At 40.3% G+C, this 17,879-nt stretch overlaps 1 protein-coding gene across 1 annotated transcript; it reads left to right on the forward strand.

The window, feature by feature from the left end:
• Positions 1–1,647: 1,647 nt before the first annotated feature.
• Positions 1,648–7,397, forward strand: LOC121887313 (ribonuclease inhibitor-like). Its single transcript, XM_042398044.1, has 6 exons — positions 1,648–1,654; positions 3,683–3,806; positions 3,902–4,076; positions 4,234–4,282; positions 4,420–4,486; positions 6,883–7,397. The coding sequence occupies exons 1-6, from the start codon at positions 1,648–1,650 to the stop codon at positions 7,169–7,171; spliced, it is 711 nt and encodes a 236-aa protein (XP_042253978.1). The 3' UTR covers positions 7,172–7,397.
• The last annotated feature ends 10,482 nt before the right edge of the window (positions 7,398–17,879 follow it).

The raw sequence follows: 17,879 nt of genomic DNA on the forward strand, positions 1-17,879 counted from the left end.
GTTGGTATTTGTCCAGAAATGTATAAATGTTGCAGTTGATAGTCGCTCAGTTCTTCCAGTAGTAGGGAAAAGTCTCTTTTCAGGATCTCAGAGCCAGTTTTCCTTCACAGAATGTTGAAGGATCCAGTGTGGATAAGATGTTCATATTTCTTGGATGTGTAGAGAGGATAGCTGACAACATTTCTGTTAGCTCCATGACAGATGTGTTATCTACGGTTGGATTTTCAGTCCTTGCCAGTTTTACATGTATGGATATAGAGTCCCCAGTCAGAATAGTGTCTGGTTCAGGTGCAAAGTTAGCAGCGTTTCCTCTGGCCCTTGGCCTAGCAGTAGTTTTAAGGCTATTTATTGGTTTTTGGTTAGCCTTAATGCTAGTGGTGTTATAAAGTTCCCTGTGTTCAACATAATTAATATTAGTCAGAGGATTGTACCTGTTATGCAATGAAAGATCAGGTGGTGGAGTGAGCATTGGTGCTCTCTTATTTGATTTCTTGCTGGGTTTGCCTCTATGGCAGACAATGTCAGGCCAAATCTTGGCTGGAGTTGATGCTTTCGGTCCAGCACTATCTGTGACAGTAAGAAGCATCAGGAAAGGCTGGTTTGGGTGCCTCTTCAGCTAATCCCATGTCGTCAGTGTAACTTCAGTGAATATGCACTGAATATAATTTATTATTAGTCACCTGCCTCTTTTAATATTATGTTATTGTTATGTTGCAGACTTGGCAGACACGCCCTGTGTTCAGTCACCAGTCTGCTGTGCCAGGTGCCCGTGGTAGGTTGATTTGAACTAAGCTCCATTAATATCTTTTATAACTTTGGGTAAAAGTGTGTTTTATTTGCCACGATGGGATTCTCCACATCCAATACAATCCCGTGTATAATAGTCTATGTCTGTCCGAGCATTTGGTAGCTCTGTACCTTGTACAGTAGCTGCTACTCTGGAGAGAAACACAGAGAAGCATAATAACAATAACAACAATAATAGTAATATAGATGTGACGTAATAATAATAGCAATAATAGCAGCAGCAATAGTGGAGGCAGGACATCCACAGGACCACACCACAGCCCCCATTCAGGCACTGGACCTTCCTGTGAGACGAGAAAGCACAAAAACTCCAGGGAAGAAGCCAAGTTAGTAACATGCATTAATGGTACATGAATGTATACAGATAGAGAGGTGGAGGAGAAGAGAGGAGCTCAGTGCATCATGGGAAGTCCCTGGGCAGTCTAGACCTTCAGCAGCATAACTAAAGGCTGGTCCAAGGCAAGCCTGGTCGGCCCTAACTATAAGCTTTATCAAAAAGGAAAGTTTTAAGCCTACTCTTAAACGGAGAGAGGGTGTCTGCCTCCCAGACTGAATCTGGAAGATGGTTCCACAGGAACAGTGCCTGACCATTAAGAGCTTTGTGGGTGAGGAGAAGGACTTTATTTTTCCCATCTGCATTCAACAAAGACTTGCCCTACTCTTCGTGGAGCAACGTAAAAACAAACTATGATGTTGGGCGATATTGAGAACATTTAGAACAGCCTTGATAACAGCAGTCTGTAGTGGTCGCCATTGCTGTTATTACTCCTCCTTGGTTCCGATGCGCAGCTTGACAACAGCGTTAGTCCCGCCCGCAGCACTGATTAGATCATTAGTGAGATGTCTGGTAAACAACGAAAATCTACACATAAAAAGGAAAAACTGTTCTACATAAACAGTCCCGTTTCATGCTGAATTTATGTTTTAATAATCAGCAAGTTTGAAAACTTCAGTGCTCTCCCCTTATAAAACTTTCTCTGGTTATTTCCTGGTTAAAGTCGTTTCCTGCAACATGTGACATGAAGGACTTTCTCCATCTTCAGGAGACTGTTTCAGTGTTTTAGACCTCCAACTCTTTGCTCTCACTGTTAGTTTCATGTGAAGGTAAAAAGCGGAAATGTTAAAACATTTATGACTCTGCTCTGTTCATGTTCCATTTGTGCTGAAGTCAGTCTGAAGATGGAAGTGCGTTTCAGGTCACTGGATGTATAAAGTCTGTTTACTTTTTACAAATATTTCAGTATAATATAGCTAAAAGACATGAAATATAACAACACACACACAACACCAGGTAGCAGACAGGTGTGTGTGTCCCACCTCTGAAAAATGACAACACACAGGTCACTTTTACTGCTTACAGTAGTCCAGGTGCTCATGGCACATTTCCCAGCCTGCTTCTGTCTGCAAACGTTGAGACATGTGTTGTATAAAAAATTTCTGGAACTTAGATGATTTTTCAAAAATATGTAACAGTCCATACAAACAGACATTTCTACCTTTTATATGAGCAAATTACAGAGAAAATACTTGTAACTTAAATATTGTTGGTATCCGTGTATTTAGAAATATTCCAACTCTTCAGGATCCGTTTATTGATAACTGTTTAAAATAATCCAGCAGGTATGACATATAACATCTCTCTCATCATCTCTCATCTATTTAACTTTTGTTTCCTTCACTGACATGTCGCAGATGTTTCTTCACCGTATGGGAAGGTTGTAACTGACAGTTTTCAGTTTTTAATGACTCCTCTCTGCTCTCACTGTTAGTTTAATGAGATGTTAAGAAGCAGAAATGAGTTGTGTGTGAAAATCTTGTGTTTATCATAAACACAGGAGTGAAAAGAACTTAGATCAGACTTAGAAATTGGATCTCCAGAAAAAAAAAAATTTTCTCACTTGCCTTTCAGGGCTTCCTTAAGATTCAACTCTCTCTTAACAGTTTGTTTTCAGGAGCAATAACTGCTTCAGCAGCAGGAGAGATGATGGTGGCATGTTTTCAATGTTAATGTCGCCTCAACAGCTTTTATGTGTTCATGTTTTATATTGATTCAGGTGTGTCTCTCTGTGCTGAAGTCAGTCTGAAGTTGGATATCTCATGCTCCTTCTTTAACCGGCTAACTGAGTTTTTAGGGAGTGTTTTTACACAACAGGTTGAACATGATTACTGAAAAGTATTTGTTTTATTTCCATTAATTATCATTAAACATATACTATTACATTATTATTATTGCATTGTAAGGTAAAAGATGCAATAATGTGATCCACACAGTTACACCACTGTACACTAATAACATATATTATTGACTGTACAATATACTGTATATACAGTAACCATAAAAACGGTTTATGTCTTATAAGATAAGATATACTTTATTGTCCCCTTAGGGAAATTCTTCTTTGGCTCAGCTTTAGACATGCATATGTTACATCACTAACACAAAACAAAATGAAAATACCTGTCCACAGAAAAAGGAATGGATACCCCAAATAAACACAAGGCACTCTAGCCTGAGAGAGGTGGGTCTGAGTGAAAACAACCTGCAAGGTTCAGGCGTGAAGCTGCTGTCTGCTGGACTGTAAAGTCCACACTGTACACTGGAAACTCTCAGGTCAGATCACAGTACAGATTCTCTTAAATGAGTTGAGAAACTTAATAAATATGTACTCTGGCTAATACAGAGAAGCTCATTGATGCGTTGATATCATGTGATTTAGATTACTTAATGTTTTTACTGTTTTAGTCATAATACATTGAGATCTTTGTTCCTTCTGTGCTTCCTTGACAAATGTCATTTGTCTTCTTGTTCATTACTATATCTTCAGGCTGAGTGGCTGTAACCTCTCAGAGATATGCTGCGCATTTCTGTCTTTAGTTCTCAGGTCCCAGTCCTCTAGTCTGAGAGAAGTGGAAGTGAGTAACAACAACCTGCAGGATTCAGGAGTGAAGCTGCTATCTGCTGGACTGAAGAGATCATACTGTGTGCTGGAAATTCTCAGGTCAGTATTAAGATGATTGTAAAAGTTTACTTGGTAAATTATGATGTACTTTATATACTTTATCTGAGAGTAGACTGACTGAAATTCTTCTTCAGACTGAGAGTCTGTAACCTCTCAGAGAGAAGCTCTGCAGCTCTGCCTTCAGTTCTCAGGTCCCAGTCCTCTAGTATGAGAGAGCTGGAAGTGAGTAACAACAACCTGCAAGTTTCAGGAGTGAAGCTGCTGTCTGCTGGACTGAAGAGGAGACTCAAGCATACTCAAATTACTCAGGTAACAGATGGACACCCTCAGGTATGGACAGACAGGTGGACACTCCCAGGTATGGACAGATGAACAGACACTCTAACTGAGAAACTCTGCTTCCTATTTAATGGTGCATATAAGTGAAGGTGTATGAAGTTGATTGTCATTTTGTCTCTTTCTCCAGGGTGGACCATGTTGGACTGCAGAGACTGAAATCTGGTCTGGGTTAGTGGGTAAGTGTGAATGTTTTTTCAGGTTTTCAGTTTGATTCATTAGAACAACACAGATTCATGATTCATGTTCAACTTTTTAATATAATGTAAACCTGCAGCTGAATGACTGAATGATTGTGTCTTCCTCTCTTCATCAGATGCCTGTGAACTGAAACTGGACAAAAAAACAACAAACAGAAAACTCAAACTGTCTGACAACAACAGGTGGGTGACATGTGTAGACAAGGATCAGTCATATCCTGATCATCCAGACAGATTTGATTCCTGGCCTCAGCTGCTGTGTACAAATGTTCTGACTGGTCACTGTAACTGGGAGGTTGAGTGGAGAGGAAAGGTTCATATATCAGTGAGTTTAGGAGGAATCAGCAGGGGAGGAGACAGTGTTGACCACAGGTTTGAAGGGAATGATGAGTCCTGGAGTTTGAGTTGCTCTGGTGATGATGGTTACTCTGTCACAATAACAAAGAAACATCCATCTCCTCCTCCTCCTCTGTTTCAAACAGAGTAGTAGTGCATATGGACTGTCCTGGTGAAATTCTCTACTGTCCTTCAACAGAGTCCCCTTTTACACACCAGTCCACCTCCACACCTTCAACACCACATCCACTCAGCCTCTGTTTCCTGGGTTTGGGTTTGAGATGTGGTCTCACTGGTTTGGTTTCTCAGTGTCTCTATGTCGTCTTTAGAGGTGTCTGTGTACAGGAACTCTGTTCAGACTTCACATCACACACTCTGCACTGTGAAGCAGATCAGTCTCATTAGAAAAGATGAATTTGTCTATTTTTGATTTGATTATAATTCTTTATGTTTCTGTTTTTTGTCTCAGCCCACTCTGTTAGTTTGTTTAGAAATGGCCCTAAAGAGTAAAAGTAGTGATAAGATAGTAACCCTCATGAGAGAGGTTCCATTATATCAGACACCATTGAGCATGTGCTGGAATGTGGTTCTGTTTGTTGTTTCACTAGCTTGTTTTGCTACAGTTATATGCAAAAGTTTGGCCACACTTTGACAAATAACACATTTTGGTGAATTTTTAATTGAAAAGATATAAACACAGCCTCTCTAGGATATGGGAAAAAACACATTTTCTGCAAACATTATTGCATAGTTAATTTTTATGAAATAACTTTAAGAAAATAAAAAAATAAAAACATCATTGTGGCATGTAAACAAGTTTGGGCACCCTAAGAGTTACAAAGTCTTAGATTCTTTTTACAAATTCTCAGACCTTAATCAGCTCAGCTTAATCATGCCTGATGCATGTCAACAATTGTTTTATTGATGGGCTTCAGTCCTGTTGTGATGGTTCTTTTTGAAAGTTTTGCGATGTTGAGCAGATCGTCTGCTTCATCATCAATACATCATCATGATTTACAGCTCTGTCACGTTGGGGTAGGAAGGATAAAATTGTTCTGCAGTAAATTACATTCTGTATGATTTGAGGCACTCATAGCTCTGTGTGTGTGACCAGAGGAAACTGTGATTGTCAACAGTAACATAAATTCTACATCAGTGTTGCTTTTTAAGTTTGAAAGCTTTGTATGAGTCCAACTCCCCCTGTGGTCAGCTGAGCAGATGGTACGTTCCAATCAGGTGAGGCTCAGCAAGTAAACGACTGGTCACTGGTCTATAGTGATGATTTGGGAGGAGAGGAGGTGGCAGCTGCTGGGAGGCTGCAGATTTTATTTGTTTGTTCTTTACTCAGCTGAAGTTATTTTTGTTGAATTTCCCAGGGCTCATTCTTGCTTGTTTCATTAATATTTGTCTTTTACATGTATTCTTTTTTGCACATAATGCTGCCTGCCGACCTGCTTTATTTAACACCCATTTAAAAGTTTCTGGTGCCAAATAAACTTGTCTGCCCTTTATGTGGAGCAGCAGCATGACATGGCATCTGTCACTCAAACATAATGAAGGGTGTTGTCCATTCCTTCCTCCTGTCCTCCGGCTGTGACCTGTGTCCTCCCATCCTCTGAAGTTTGTACTCCTGAGTCAAACTTGTCAAGTCCAAACTACCAAGTACACAAGTCTTAATTTGGCGTACTATGTATTGAGAAAGGCCCTGTACCCTTGCAAACTTCTGTCATACATACTATGACTTGTTCACTGCCGTCACGTCATGTCTATGAGGGGATAAAAATGTTCTGAGATGGGAGTGAAGACCTCCAGTGCTTCCATAGAGATAAACTGAAATTCCTGAACCTGTTACTCATTTCAAGGTGTTTTCTGAGTGTTTTTTCATGGTTCTGATATGAGCAGCTCTGCTGTTTCACACAGTTCAGATTTTCTCTTAACATGAGTTGCTAAACACTGCTGACATTATATTTGCATTAAATCCTCACTGATGATCTTCAGACTGTAGACAGACAAAAACCAACCTTTGCCCATATAGTCTAACAGATTATAATAAACAAATCCGCGTTATTAAGCTTGCAGGCTGTTATTCTGTGTGTACATTATACCTCACTACATCAATTAACCTACAGAACAAACATAAAAAAAGCAAATGTCATCAAAGGTAAATATTTTAGACAGCCCAATATTGTTATTATTATGGATATTGATTTTATTTTTACATCGTCACTTCCATTTTGCTGCAGGATTATGGGTTTTCTGAGTGAAGTCTACAGCCTGAGCGGACTCTCTAGAAGTCTGCAAAAAGTCCGCTTAAGGCTCCTTGAGGACTTGATGAATGGTGGGTTTGGACAGACCTCAGCACTTGCAGACCTCCCAGAAATTAACCCACAATGTCCGCAAGTCTGCAGGTTCACTGAAGTCCGGACGTTTGGGTTCAGCCTACATGTCATCACGACCTGTTGTGCTTTTTTCTTGAAGGACTCAGTTGAACTGAGGAGAATTTATCTTTTAATAAAACCTTTATCATTTTAAATCAGTGTTTCCTGTCACATGATTTAGAGAGGGGCTGTGATAGGACAGTTCATGTACAGAGAGAGCTGTCAGTCAGTCAGAGAGAGCGAGGCTCCTGTTTTATTCATTGTGAACCTCGATCATCCGATTGAGGTGAAAGACACTAAAGTGGAGTCATTGATTATTTATCAGCCTGAACAACAAGCGGATAATGGAGCACTCAGTGTGTGTGTGTGTGTGTGTGTGTGTGTGTGTGTGTGTGTGTGTGACAACAACAATAGCCTTTTAGCAGAACATGCTAACCAAAATGTCTCCTGATGTGTTTTTAAAGCTGCATGTCTGTGTTCTGTCACTTCCTGTTTGTTCCATCCCGCTGCCTCCTCCATCTTCATCATCATCTTCATCATGCTGACAGCTTTCTGTGTGAGAATGTTTTGAGGAAAATTCTTTATAGTGTTATTTTATGAATGTTCTTGTTTTTCTGAGTCAGAGTTTGTTCCAGAGAGGTTTTAGTGTCACTCTGAGTTTGTGCGAAACATTTGTTAACTTGCAGTTTTTCATCAAACAACAAACCCCAAGTTTCTCTCTGTCTCCTTCCTCCTATATGATGATGATGATGATGATGTACAGTTTAGAGTGAATTAAAATATTTAATTTTCACAAAAAGTTACACTTTGAAAGGAGGTGTTCAAACTAACACAAGCTGTGTCACATTTTCACACTTCAGTGGGTGATTTGAAACACTTATGTTCATTTTGAGTTTACAGGAAGGTTAACACAAAGACGTATTAACACACATTATGTGCATAAACAAGATCACAAACATTATGTGATATAATATGTCAGGCTAGTATGAATTCTTTCAATGTAGCGATATAAATCTGTCAACATACCATGTAAAGTGACAAATTTCAAAGAAAATTTGTATAAAATGAAGAGACCTGTTAAATAAAGTGTAACTGTGAAATGAGAATCAGTGTTTCTCAGTCTGAATCTATTTTTCTATTGAACTGAACTGTTTTGAGTCTGATATTTTAAACCCTCAGACTTCTTCTCCACTGGGACAAAAAGTCTGACTTTAGTTTCCATAAACATGATAAGTAAATGTGTTTATTTCCTGATAATAAAGTGGAGCTGTCAGCAGTCATTAGTGAGAGAAACATTTCAGGTTGTGAGTGTTTTGTTTGTATGTAAATTAGTTGAAATCCTGTTTTTAAGGAATCAACATTCATTTGAAATGTAAGTGAACACAACAAATAACTGCTGCTGATGTCAGACACAGTGAGGCAGGAAACAGCTGTAATTAGACATGAAATATGCAAATACAACAACACAACTCATCATGCTGGAAGAGGCTGACACACACTGTCTCTGAGGGCTTTTATGTACATGTATACTGTATATCTCTGCACTGCTGACAGTGTGAGAAAGTTGATTTAACTCCCTGCTGACCAAAGACACAAACACAGTTCTACTACTGTAATACTACATACTAAATAAATACTGTTATACTTCTGCTGCTTTTTTACTACAGTGCCTATAAAAAGTATTCAACCTTTTTTAAGTTTTCAGGTTTTATAATTTTATAGCTTTGAAACAAAGTAGATTCAACAGAAAATAACTTAAATGTCAAAATGGAACCTTCTGAATTCCGTAGAAATATTAAATATATTATAAGTTTGTGTTTACGTTCTGTTTATATTCAGTGCAGTGAAGCTCTCAAACCAACAGATTTGTTCTTAAAGTCCAACTGAAATCGACTTGAATCAGTCTTTGCAGTCAAAAATCATGTCAACGTGTTGTTTTAAATGTGTTGTAAATAGTTTTGTCTTAGTAGAATGAAGCCAATAGGGGGCATGTCTTGTCGGTGTCTGTGTTTGATTGACATCAGTGGGAGGGGCATGTCGGTGTCTGTGTTTGATTGACATCAGCGGGAGGGGTGTGTCGGTGTCTGTGTTTGATTGACATCAGCGAAAGGGGCGTGTCGGTGTCTGTGTTTGATTGACATCAGTGGGAGGGGCGTGTCGGTGTCTGTGTTTGATTGACATCAGCGGGAGGGGCGTGTCGGTGTCTGTGTTTGATTGACATCAGTGGGAGGGGTGTGTCGGTGTCTGTGTTTGATTGACATCAGTGGGAGGGGCGTGTCGGTGTCTGTGTTTGATTGACATCAGTGGGAGGGACGTGTCGGTGTCTGTGTTTGATTGACATCAGCGGGAGGGGCGTGTCGGTGTCTGTGTTTGATTGACATCGGCGGGAGGGGCGTGTCGGTGTCTGTGTTTGATTGACAAAAGCAATTTGACTTCAGTTTCATAATTTTCATTTTATGTGCATGTTGCTGTTTTTGCTATCCGACTGATGTTTACAGGGATGTTAAAGACGAGGAGCTTTGCATCATCTCTGTCTCTACTGTCACTGTGTCATAAAAGCTTAAAATACACAAATAATAACAACAACAGCAATGATACATGTCATACTCAGTAGTTATGCTGCGCTCACATGGAATCAGACAGACAACACCCCCTGGACGGCATGGGAAAAACAAACAATCTGACGGAATACCAGGACGGCAAAACAAACACACATTAAGATGATATATTGCTATGGTGATGTCAGATTATTTAGAAAGAATGGAATAAAATATATTACATAGAGTCTATTATTTTATTTTAGCTTCTCATTGTCCAGGTTGCCCATGTTTTCTCCTGGTGTTCCTGTCAACCGTCTATCTGAATCCATGAATACAGCATCATTCTGACTTTACAGCTGAGTTACTGACTGTAAAATCCCTCCACAGTAACTTCTGATGAGTTGAGGAGAAACTGTGAAACTGCTGATCTTACGGGTTTTTCAGTTTACAGCTCGACAAAAATCTCTCCAACCAATCAGAGTCTCTGCAGCAGAAATTACAAACTGCACTTTAATCTCTTCTTTCATCACACAGTTTATTTTTTCCCCGACACACTGAGCTGATAAAAATGTAGACGTGAGAAGTTGAAGCTGACCGTCGGAGTAGTTTGAATCTAATAACGGCCTCTTCCATCTATCTGATGATTCTCAAATTGTTTCTGCTGCAGTTATTATTTTTCTCTTTCTGTTATAAAACTTTGGAGCAGCCGAGCGGCCGCTCAGCGCTGATAAATAGCAGGTGATGGATGTCGGCTCCTCGGCCCCGATAGTCGCCTCCGACCGCTACATGAAAAAAAAGAAAGACTATTATTTCTTATCATCTTCTTAACATTATAAGCAGTGGAGTGTTATCAGCCGAGCAGAGAGGAGGTGCTCTGATAGACTGTCACCTCCTCTCCTCTGATAGCATCGCACAGCTCACAGATGAGAGGGGGAGGAAAAAAAGTGAGGAGGAGTGAGGAGGGTGAATGACAGAGATATTACCGCCGAGGAAGATCTGAGCGGTGATTTCCTCCATGACAAATGACCCAGCGAGGAGGAGGAGGAGGAGGAGGAGGTGTGACAGCTCAAATTATAGAACAAAATATCATCGAATCTGCAGTCTGATGGACGCCTCGCTGTACCTGAAACCTTCTGACAGCCGGTTACTGGAAACTGCACCGAGAGGAAACATGTGGAGGCAGGTTTCATTTCAGATTAAAAAGTTCTGGATTAACCCCCAAAAACTCAGGAGGCTGTTTGTCCACATTCACCTCAAACACAACATGGACTTTATTCTACATTCTGGTGAGACCTCAAAGATGCTGAAGAGGCTGAAATGTGTCAAAAAACTGCTGTATGACTGCAGAGATGATCCTGTGAGCATTAAAAATATGACAATATATTGATTTAATTTAATTAAACTGCCTTCAACAACAGCTTCTCAGATGTAATTCTGACTTTTTTATGATGAACAATTTACAAGTTAGCAAGTGCTGATTACAGTAACTCAATGTGACATAAACGCAGCATTAAAAACACGGACGTGGCAGAAATTGCTTCCCTTAAAAACATTTATTTTATGTGTTTATGAGCCATCAGACACACTAACGCTAATGAAACAGAGAAATGAGACACGCTTTATTCAGAGCTGCTGTGAACGAGTCTTTTAATCTGCTTTATTTTTTCATATTATTGATCTATGTATCATGTGATGTTCATGAGTGTTGAGAAACAAACAGCAGAAACATTTCCCACCAAATATGATTGTTTGGTTAAATGGTGAAAACTGCAATGAAAGTTTCACACACACATACACACACACACACACAGGCCTGCGGTCATGTGGTTAACCAGCAGTGACGTGTTCTGATTCGACCACAGACGGATGTGAGTCACAGTTAACTCCACCCCCGTCGTTTACTTCACAGAGGAAATCAAACGGTCCTCACACACATTCATTATTCACAGCGTGTGTGTGTTTGTGTGTGTGTGTGTTTTATGCAAATTCAGGTTGACTGATGGAACTTTTAAACACCAAGACACACCTGAGAACACACACACACACACACACACACACGCACACACACATCAGGAACTATTAGTATACAAGATAGCAGTTTGATCTCCCGCCTGTGTGTGTCTGTGTGTGTGTGTGTGTGTGTGTGTGTGTGTGTGTGAGTGTTACAGCCCCAGGCGTACTCTTCAGCCAATCAGATGAGCCCAATTCTTCTGGGTTTTAATTAGAGAAAAAATACACCTGACTGTCTGTGTGTGTGTGTGTGTGTGTGTGTGTGTGTGTGTGTGTGTGTCTGTGTGTGTGTGTGTGTGTGTGTGTGTGTGTGTGTCTGTGTCTGTGTGTGTGTGTGTGTGTGTTCACTTCAGATGTCCAAACTTTCTTTATTCTCTCAGCAGCAGTCAGATCTGTTTTCTGTTCTTATTTCATGATATTTTAATAAATGTGTTTCTGCAAACAGCAACATTTAAAACTGTCAACTTTTGTGGTGAATTCAGTAAATTCCAGTAGAATTTAATTGTTGTGAATAACGTGAACCATCTCAGACCATCTGTTCTTTATTAATGTCATTTGTATTGATTGATTTATTGTAATGTGTGTGTTTCCAAACTGACTTCATGGACTTTGTGTCCTGAATGTTGAATCTCTGCGATCAGGCTGAAGTGAATCTGCAGGGATTCATCGTGTTGAGGTCGACTTCAGTGAACTCTGCCGGCCAATAAGGAGCCGTCCTGATGGAGCAGAGCGTTGAGGGGACGAAGGGTACGACATGGAGGAAGCCATCCTAGCTTATCATGCTATCCTTGTGTTGTTCTGGAGTCACATGATCAAACAGACTGTTTGTTGTTTAATTAATGGACGACAAGTTGAAAACAAATTTTAAGAAATCTTGTTTACAAAGAGTTTCCTGTCTGAGGTGTAACAGCAGCTGTGTGGATAACTGTGAATAAATGATGACATCACGGATCATGTGACTTAAACATCGCTGAAGAGCTGAAAACATCAGATGTGTGTGGAGCGATGATGATGAGGAGGCTGTAACCTTCCTCACATCAATACATGAAACTAACAGAAACGTCATATTTCCATCATGTTTTCCATCGTTGCTTCGCTTTGACTGTTTTAATGACGTCGTCTCTTCTTCTGCGACGGTTTAACGGCAGCGACTGGAGAATTAGCGCCGCCTGCTGTTTATCTGCTGATATTCACACAACAGCAGCGGATGGAAACAAACATTCAGAACAGTTTACTGATGATTTACTGAAAATGTGCCTCTAAACCTGATTAATATGAATGATTAGTGAGTGTTGGTTGTTCAATGCTCTGCTCAAAGGATCCTCAGTGACATAAACACAGACATTAAGATTCTATATTAGTGTGTGTGTGTGTGTGTGTGTGTGTGTGTGTGTGTGTGTGTGTGTGTGTGTTGGGGGGGTCTACAGAAGCTCAGAGGGTCAAAAATAATGAGAGAGATTAATTTAATAACAAGACCTTTATAACAACCTCATCCACCTCACTGATGACTTCACACTGTGTGTGTGTGTGTGTGTGTGTGTGTGTGTGTGTGTGTGTGTGTGTGTGTTTTCACTCATTAGAGATTTGAAAAGACAGGCTGAGCAAACCTGCCGTCTCTCATTCCTACCCTTCATTTATCATCATCACACACACACACACACACACACACAGAAGGTATGTGTGTGTGTGTGTGTGTGTGTGTGTGTGTGTGTGTGTGTGTGTGTGTGTGTGTGTGTGTGTGTGTGTGTGTTGTATTGTGGTGTGTAATCCTTTTTCTGAGCAGAAAAGGGTCAAAACCACAAATTAACTTTCTTCTCATTAATTTAACCAGGATTAGCAGCCAATCACACACACACAGAAACCTCTCTGCGCGCGCGCGCGTGTGTGTGTGTGTGTGTGTGTGTGTGTGTGTGTGTGTGTGTGTGTGTGTGTGTGTGTGTGTGTGTGTGTGTTTGGGGTTAATGGTGTTGATGTTGAGTTTTAATTGCTTTCCATTCAGAGAAAATCCATTAGATAATATTTACTACCTGTCTGTCTGTCGGGAACAAAAAAAAAACACAGAAAGAAAAGTGTTTGGTTTTATTCTTTAACTGATGTAAAATACTCCGTTTTCAGTGAGTAGTTTTGTATTTTGTTTTTCATATTTCCTGTGAACTACAGATGACGGCAGCAGGAAGGAGTCAGAGAAGAAGACCCACAGAAACCTGGAACAGCCGAGAACTGAAACCCTGAATCAGAGTAAACAGACTGTTGCTGCTCTACATACCAGCGACAGAAAGGACAGATGACATCACTCTTCAAAGAAACGTCCTGACCACGGACGGTTACACCGCAGATACTAACAGGAAACATGTCGTTTAACACACAGAACTACACATTGAAAATGAGTTAAAGAATTTTTTTTCCATATGAAGGATTTCATATGAACCCAGATATAATCATCATCTTCTGTAGCTTGTTCTGTCATGGAACATTTTCCTTGTTATTTTGACTTATTTAACTCATATTTTAATATTTTTCTTTATTCGCTGTCAATTCTAGTCGACTCCAGAGTGTATAGTTTGGTGTACATGTAGACAGTCATTTTGCAAGATTTTGAGTGTAAATTATACAGATTTCTTTCTTGTTTTTCAAGTTTTAATATACTAAACTTGATTAAAAAAAAAAAATCATTACAGTAACCATCTCAATCAATTCCTCATGTCAAAATTATATAGAAAAATGGGCTCATTTGTCTCTGTATGATGTCTCGTTCAAAAGTTATGTCGATTTTCAATCCCGCAAAGATGGCCGCCAAACGGCCCGATGGGATAATATTTTGAGTTGGAAAGCCCACCGCTGCTGCTGCTATCATTATTATTATATAAATATATATATATATATATTTATATTTATAATATGATTATTATTGTTATCATTGTTGTTATTCTGCTGCTCTGTGTCTCTCCGGTGGAGGCAGACGGCGTCCAGCTAGACTCGGTTCTGCTGTTAAAGGAGGAATGTTGAGTCTCTGAGTTCATTAAAGAGTTCAGTCTAGATGTTCGATGTGGAAAAAAGTCCTTAAATTTAGACTGTAGTGACAGTGACAGTCAGACTGTTAAACTACAGTCAGATCATTGATCGATCAGGTGATTAATCAGATGTCGTGACCTCAAACTGAACGTCAAACATCATCTGACCAATCAGAAGTCCTGTTTTATGACCTGTCTGTTTGTTTCTGGTCATCTTGTTTAATATTTCTCTCTTTATTTCTTCATATTTCGTCTCTCTGTGACTCCATTAGATTAACCTGAACTCTCTGTGTGTGTGTGTGTGTGTGTGTGTGTGTGTGTGTGTGTGTGTGTGTGTGTGTGTCAGGCTGATATTGGAAAGGCAGGATGATAATCGCTCACTTGTCACCGTGACAACAGACATGGATCATATTTAGACCCCATGAAACTCGATTACACACACACACACACACACACACACACACACACACACACACAGTGAGGTGTTGTCTGTGTGCAGTAAACTCAGTTATAGTTATTAATAACTGCAGTCTGACAGACCGGACACACACTTGTCCTTTATTTCCTCTTTTCTTATTTTTTTTTCTTAAATCTCATTTTCTCTCTTCTTCTCTTCCTTTTTATGCCTCCACACATAAAAACACAGAGAAGAAGAGAAAAAAATGAGCTGTCCGTCCGTCTGTCCATCCCATATCTAAGGAACGCCATCCACTTGGACTCAAGGATGAACTGGTTAGAATTTGGTGGTGAAAGGTCAAAGGTCAAGGTCGCTGTGACCTCACAAAACACGTTTTTGGCCATAACTCAAGAATTCATATGTTAATTATGACAAAATTTCACACAAATGTCTTAAAGGATAAAATGATGAAGTGATGTCATTTTATATCCAAAGGGTCAAAGGTCAACTTGACTGTGACATCATAACTCTTGTGACCATATTTCACATCTGGTGGAACACCGAATTGGTTCCCACCTTGAAACTGTGGTGATTGTTAGGTTGAAGATGTTGTCATGAGTCAGTCCCTGGAGGACCACCAGGACCACCAGGACCACCAGGACCACCAGGACCACCAAGACCACCAGGACCACCAGGTCTACCAGGACCACCAGGACCACCAGGACCACCAGGACCAGGGTCTCCTGTTCCTCTGGTCCTGATTATGGTTGCACCGTGAGATGAGGCTCTCTGGAAATTATTCACTGGAATCAAACATGTCAATATAATGAAACCTTTTATTAAATGCTTCAAAGTCTTCACAGATATTAGATGATTCTGGACAGACGTGGAGGTCTTTCTAGTTTCTTCCCTTTTCTTTCTTTGTGTGAACACTTTTATTTCCTTCCTTCCTTCCTCTCTACAGTCAACGTATTTGTCTCTTACAAAACAGGTTTGTGGGTCAGAGAGTGTGTGTGTGTGAGTGTGTGTGTGTGTGTGTGTGTGTGTGAGTGTGTGTGTGTGTGTGTGTGTGTGTGTGTGTGTGTGTGTGTGTGTGTGTGTGTGTGTGTGTGTGTGTGTGTGTGTGAGATCGGCTCCATAGTGTGTATATTCATAATTCATTTGTCGACATGACAACTGATATTTTATTCAACACACACACACACACACACACACATACGTTGTTTTATTAAAAGCAGACAGTGTTTTAGCTTTAACACACTGAACCATCAATTATTCAACTGTGTGTGTGTGTGATGGAACGTTATCTTGATGTCACTACATCCTGTAAGCGTCAGGCGTACAAACCACACACACACACACACACACACACACACACACACACACACTCTTCCTCCCTGTGACCTCGTTAAGCCTCGTTAGCTCTCTCAGTCGATCCGGTTTGTTTGCAGGTAATTAGTTTGTTTTGTCTCTTTGTTTGTCTTGTTTTAGTTTAATCAACAAACATGGCCGCCCTCCGGGGACCCTCCCCTGTGTTTACAGCCGCCGGTCGTCACGGCGACACGGCTGTGGCGCACTCGGTGAACCGATTGGCTGATTGATAAGCAGACAGAGTTTATCAGCTGTGACTCTGCTGCTGCAGTCTGAGAGCAGACAAGTTACACACACATAAACCCTTCTGACTGAAACACGCAGTAAACACGTCAACACGCAGTAAACATGTCAACACGCAGTAAACATGTCAACACGCAGTAAACATGTCAACATGCAGTAAACATGTCAACACGCAGTAAACATGTCAACATGTCAACACGCAGTAAACATGTCAACACGCAGTAAACATGTAAACACGCAGTAAACATGTCAACACGCAGGAAACATGTCAACACGCAGTAAACATGTCAACACGCAATAAACATGTCAACACGCAGGAAACATGTAAACATGCAGGAAACATGTCAACACACAGGAAACATGTAAACATGCAGGAAACATGTCAACACGCAGTAAACATGTCAACACGCATTAAACATGTAAACATGCAGGAAACATGTCAACACGCAGTAAACATGTCATCACGCAGTAAACATGTCAACACGCAGGAAACATGTAAACATGCAGGAAACATGTCAACACGCAGTAAACATGTCATCACGCAGTAAACATGTCAACACGCAGTAAACATGTCAACACGCAGTAAACATGTCAACATGTCAACATGTCAACACACAGTAAACATGTCAACATGTCAACATGTCAACACACAGTAAACATGTCAACACGCAGTAAACATGTCAACACGCAGGAAACATGTCAACACGCAGTAAACATGTCAACATGTCAACATGTCAACACACAGTAAACATGTCAACACGCAGTAAACATGTCAACATGTCAACATGTCAACATGTCAACACGCAGTAAACATGTCAACACACAGTAAACATGTCAACACGCAGTAAACATGTCAACACGCAGTAAACATGTCAACATGTCAACATGTCAACACGCAGTAAACATGTCAACACGCAGTAAACATGTCAACATGTCAACATGTCAACATGTCAACACGCAGTAAACATGTCAACATGTCAACACGCAGTAAACATGTCAACATGTCAACATGTCAACACGCAGTAAACATGTCAACATGTCAACACGCAGTAAACATGTCAACATGTCAACACGCAGTAAACATGTCAACATGTCAACACGCAGTAAACATGTAAACACGCAGTAAACATGTCAACATGTCAACACGCAGTAAACATGTCAACACGCAGTAAACATGTAAACATGTCAACACGCAGTAAACATGTCAACATGTCAACACGCAGTAAACATGTAAACATGTCAACACGCAGTAAACATGTCAACACGCAGTAAACATGTCAACATGTCAAC

The sequence above is a fragment of the Thunnus maccoyii genome, chromosome 20 (genome assembly GCF_910596095.1).
Source record: "Thunnus maccoyii chromosome 20, fThuMac1.1, whole genome shotgun sequence".
Taxonomy (NCBI): domain Eukaryota; kingdom Metazoa; phylum Chordata; class Actinopteri; order Scombriformes; family Scombridae; genus Thunnus; species Thunnus maccoyii.

Bases quoted from the DNA above. Each gene is read 5' to 3' on its own strand.
- LOC121887313 (XM_042398044.1), top strand. The intron at 3,807-3,901 runs GTCAGTATTAAG...ATTCTTCTTCAG, and splicing joins TGTGTGCTGGAAATTCTCAG to ACTGAGAGTCTGTAACCTCT. The intron at 4,077-4,233 runs GTAACAGATGGA...CTCTTTCTCCAG, and splicing joins AGCATACTCAAATTACTCAG to GGTGGACCATGTTGGACTGC.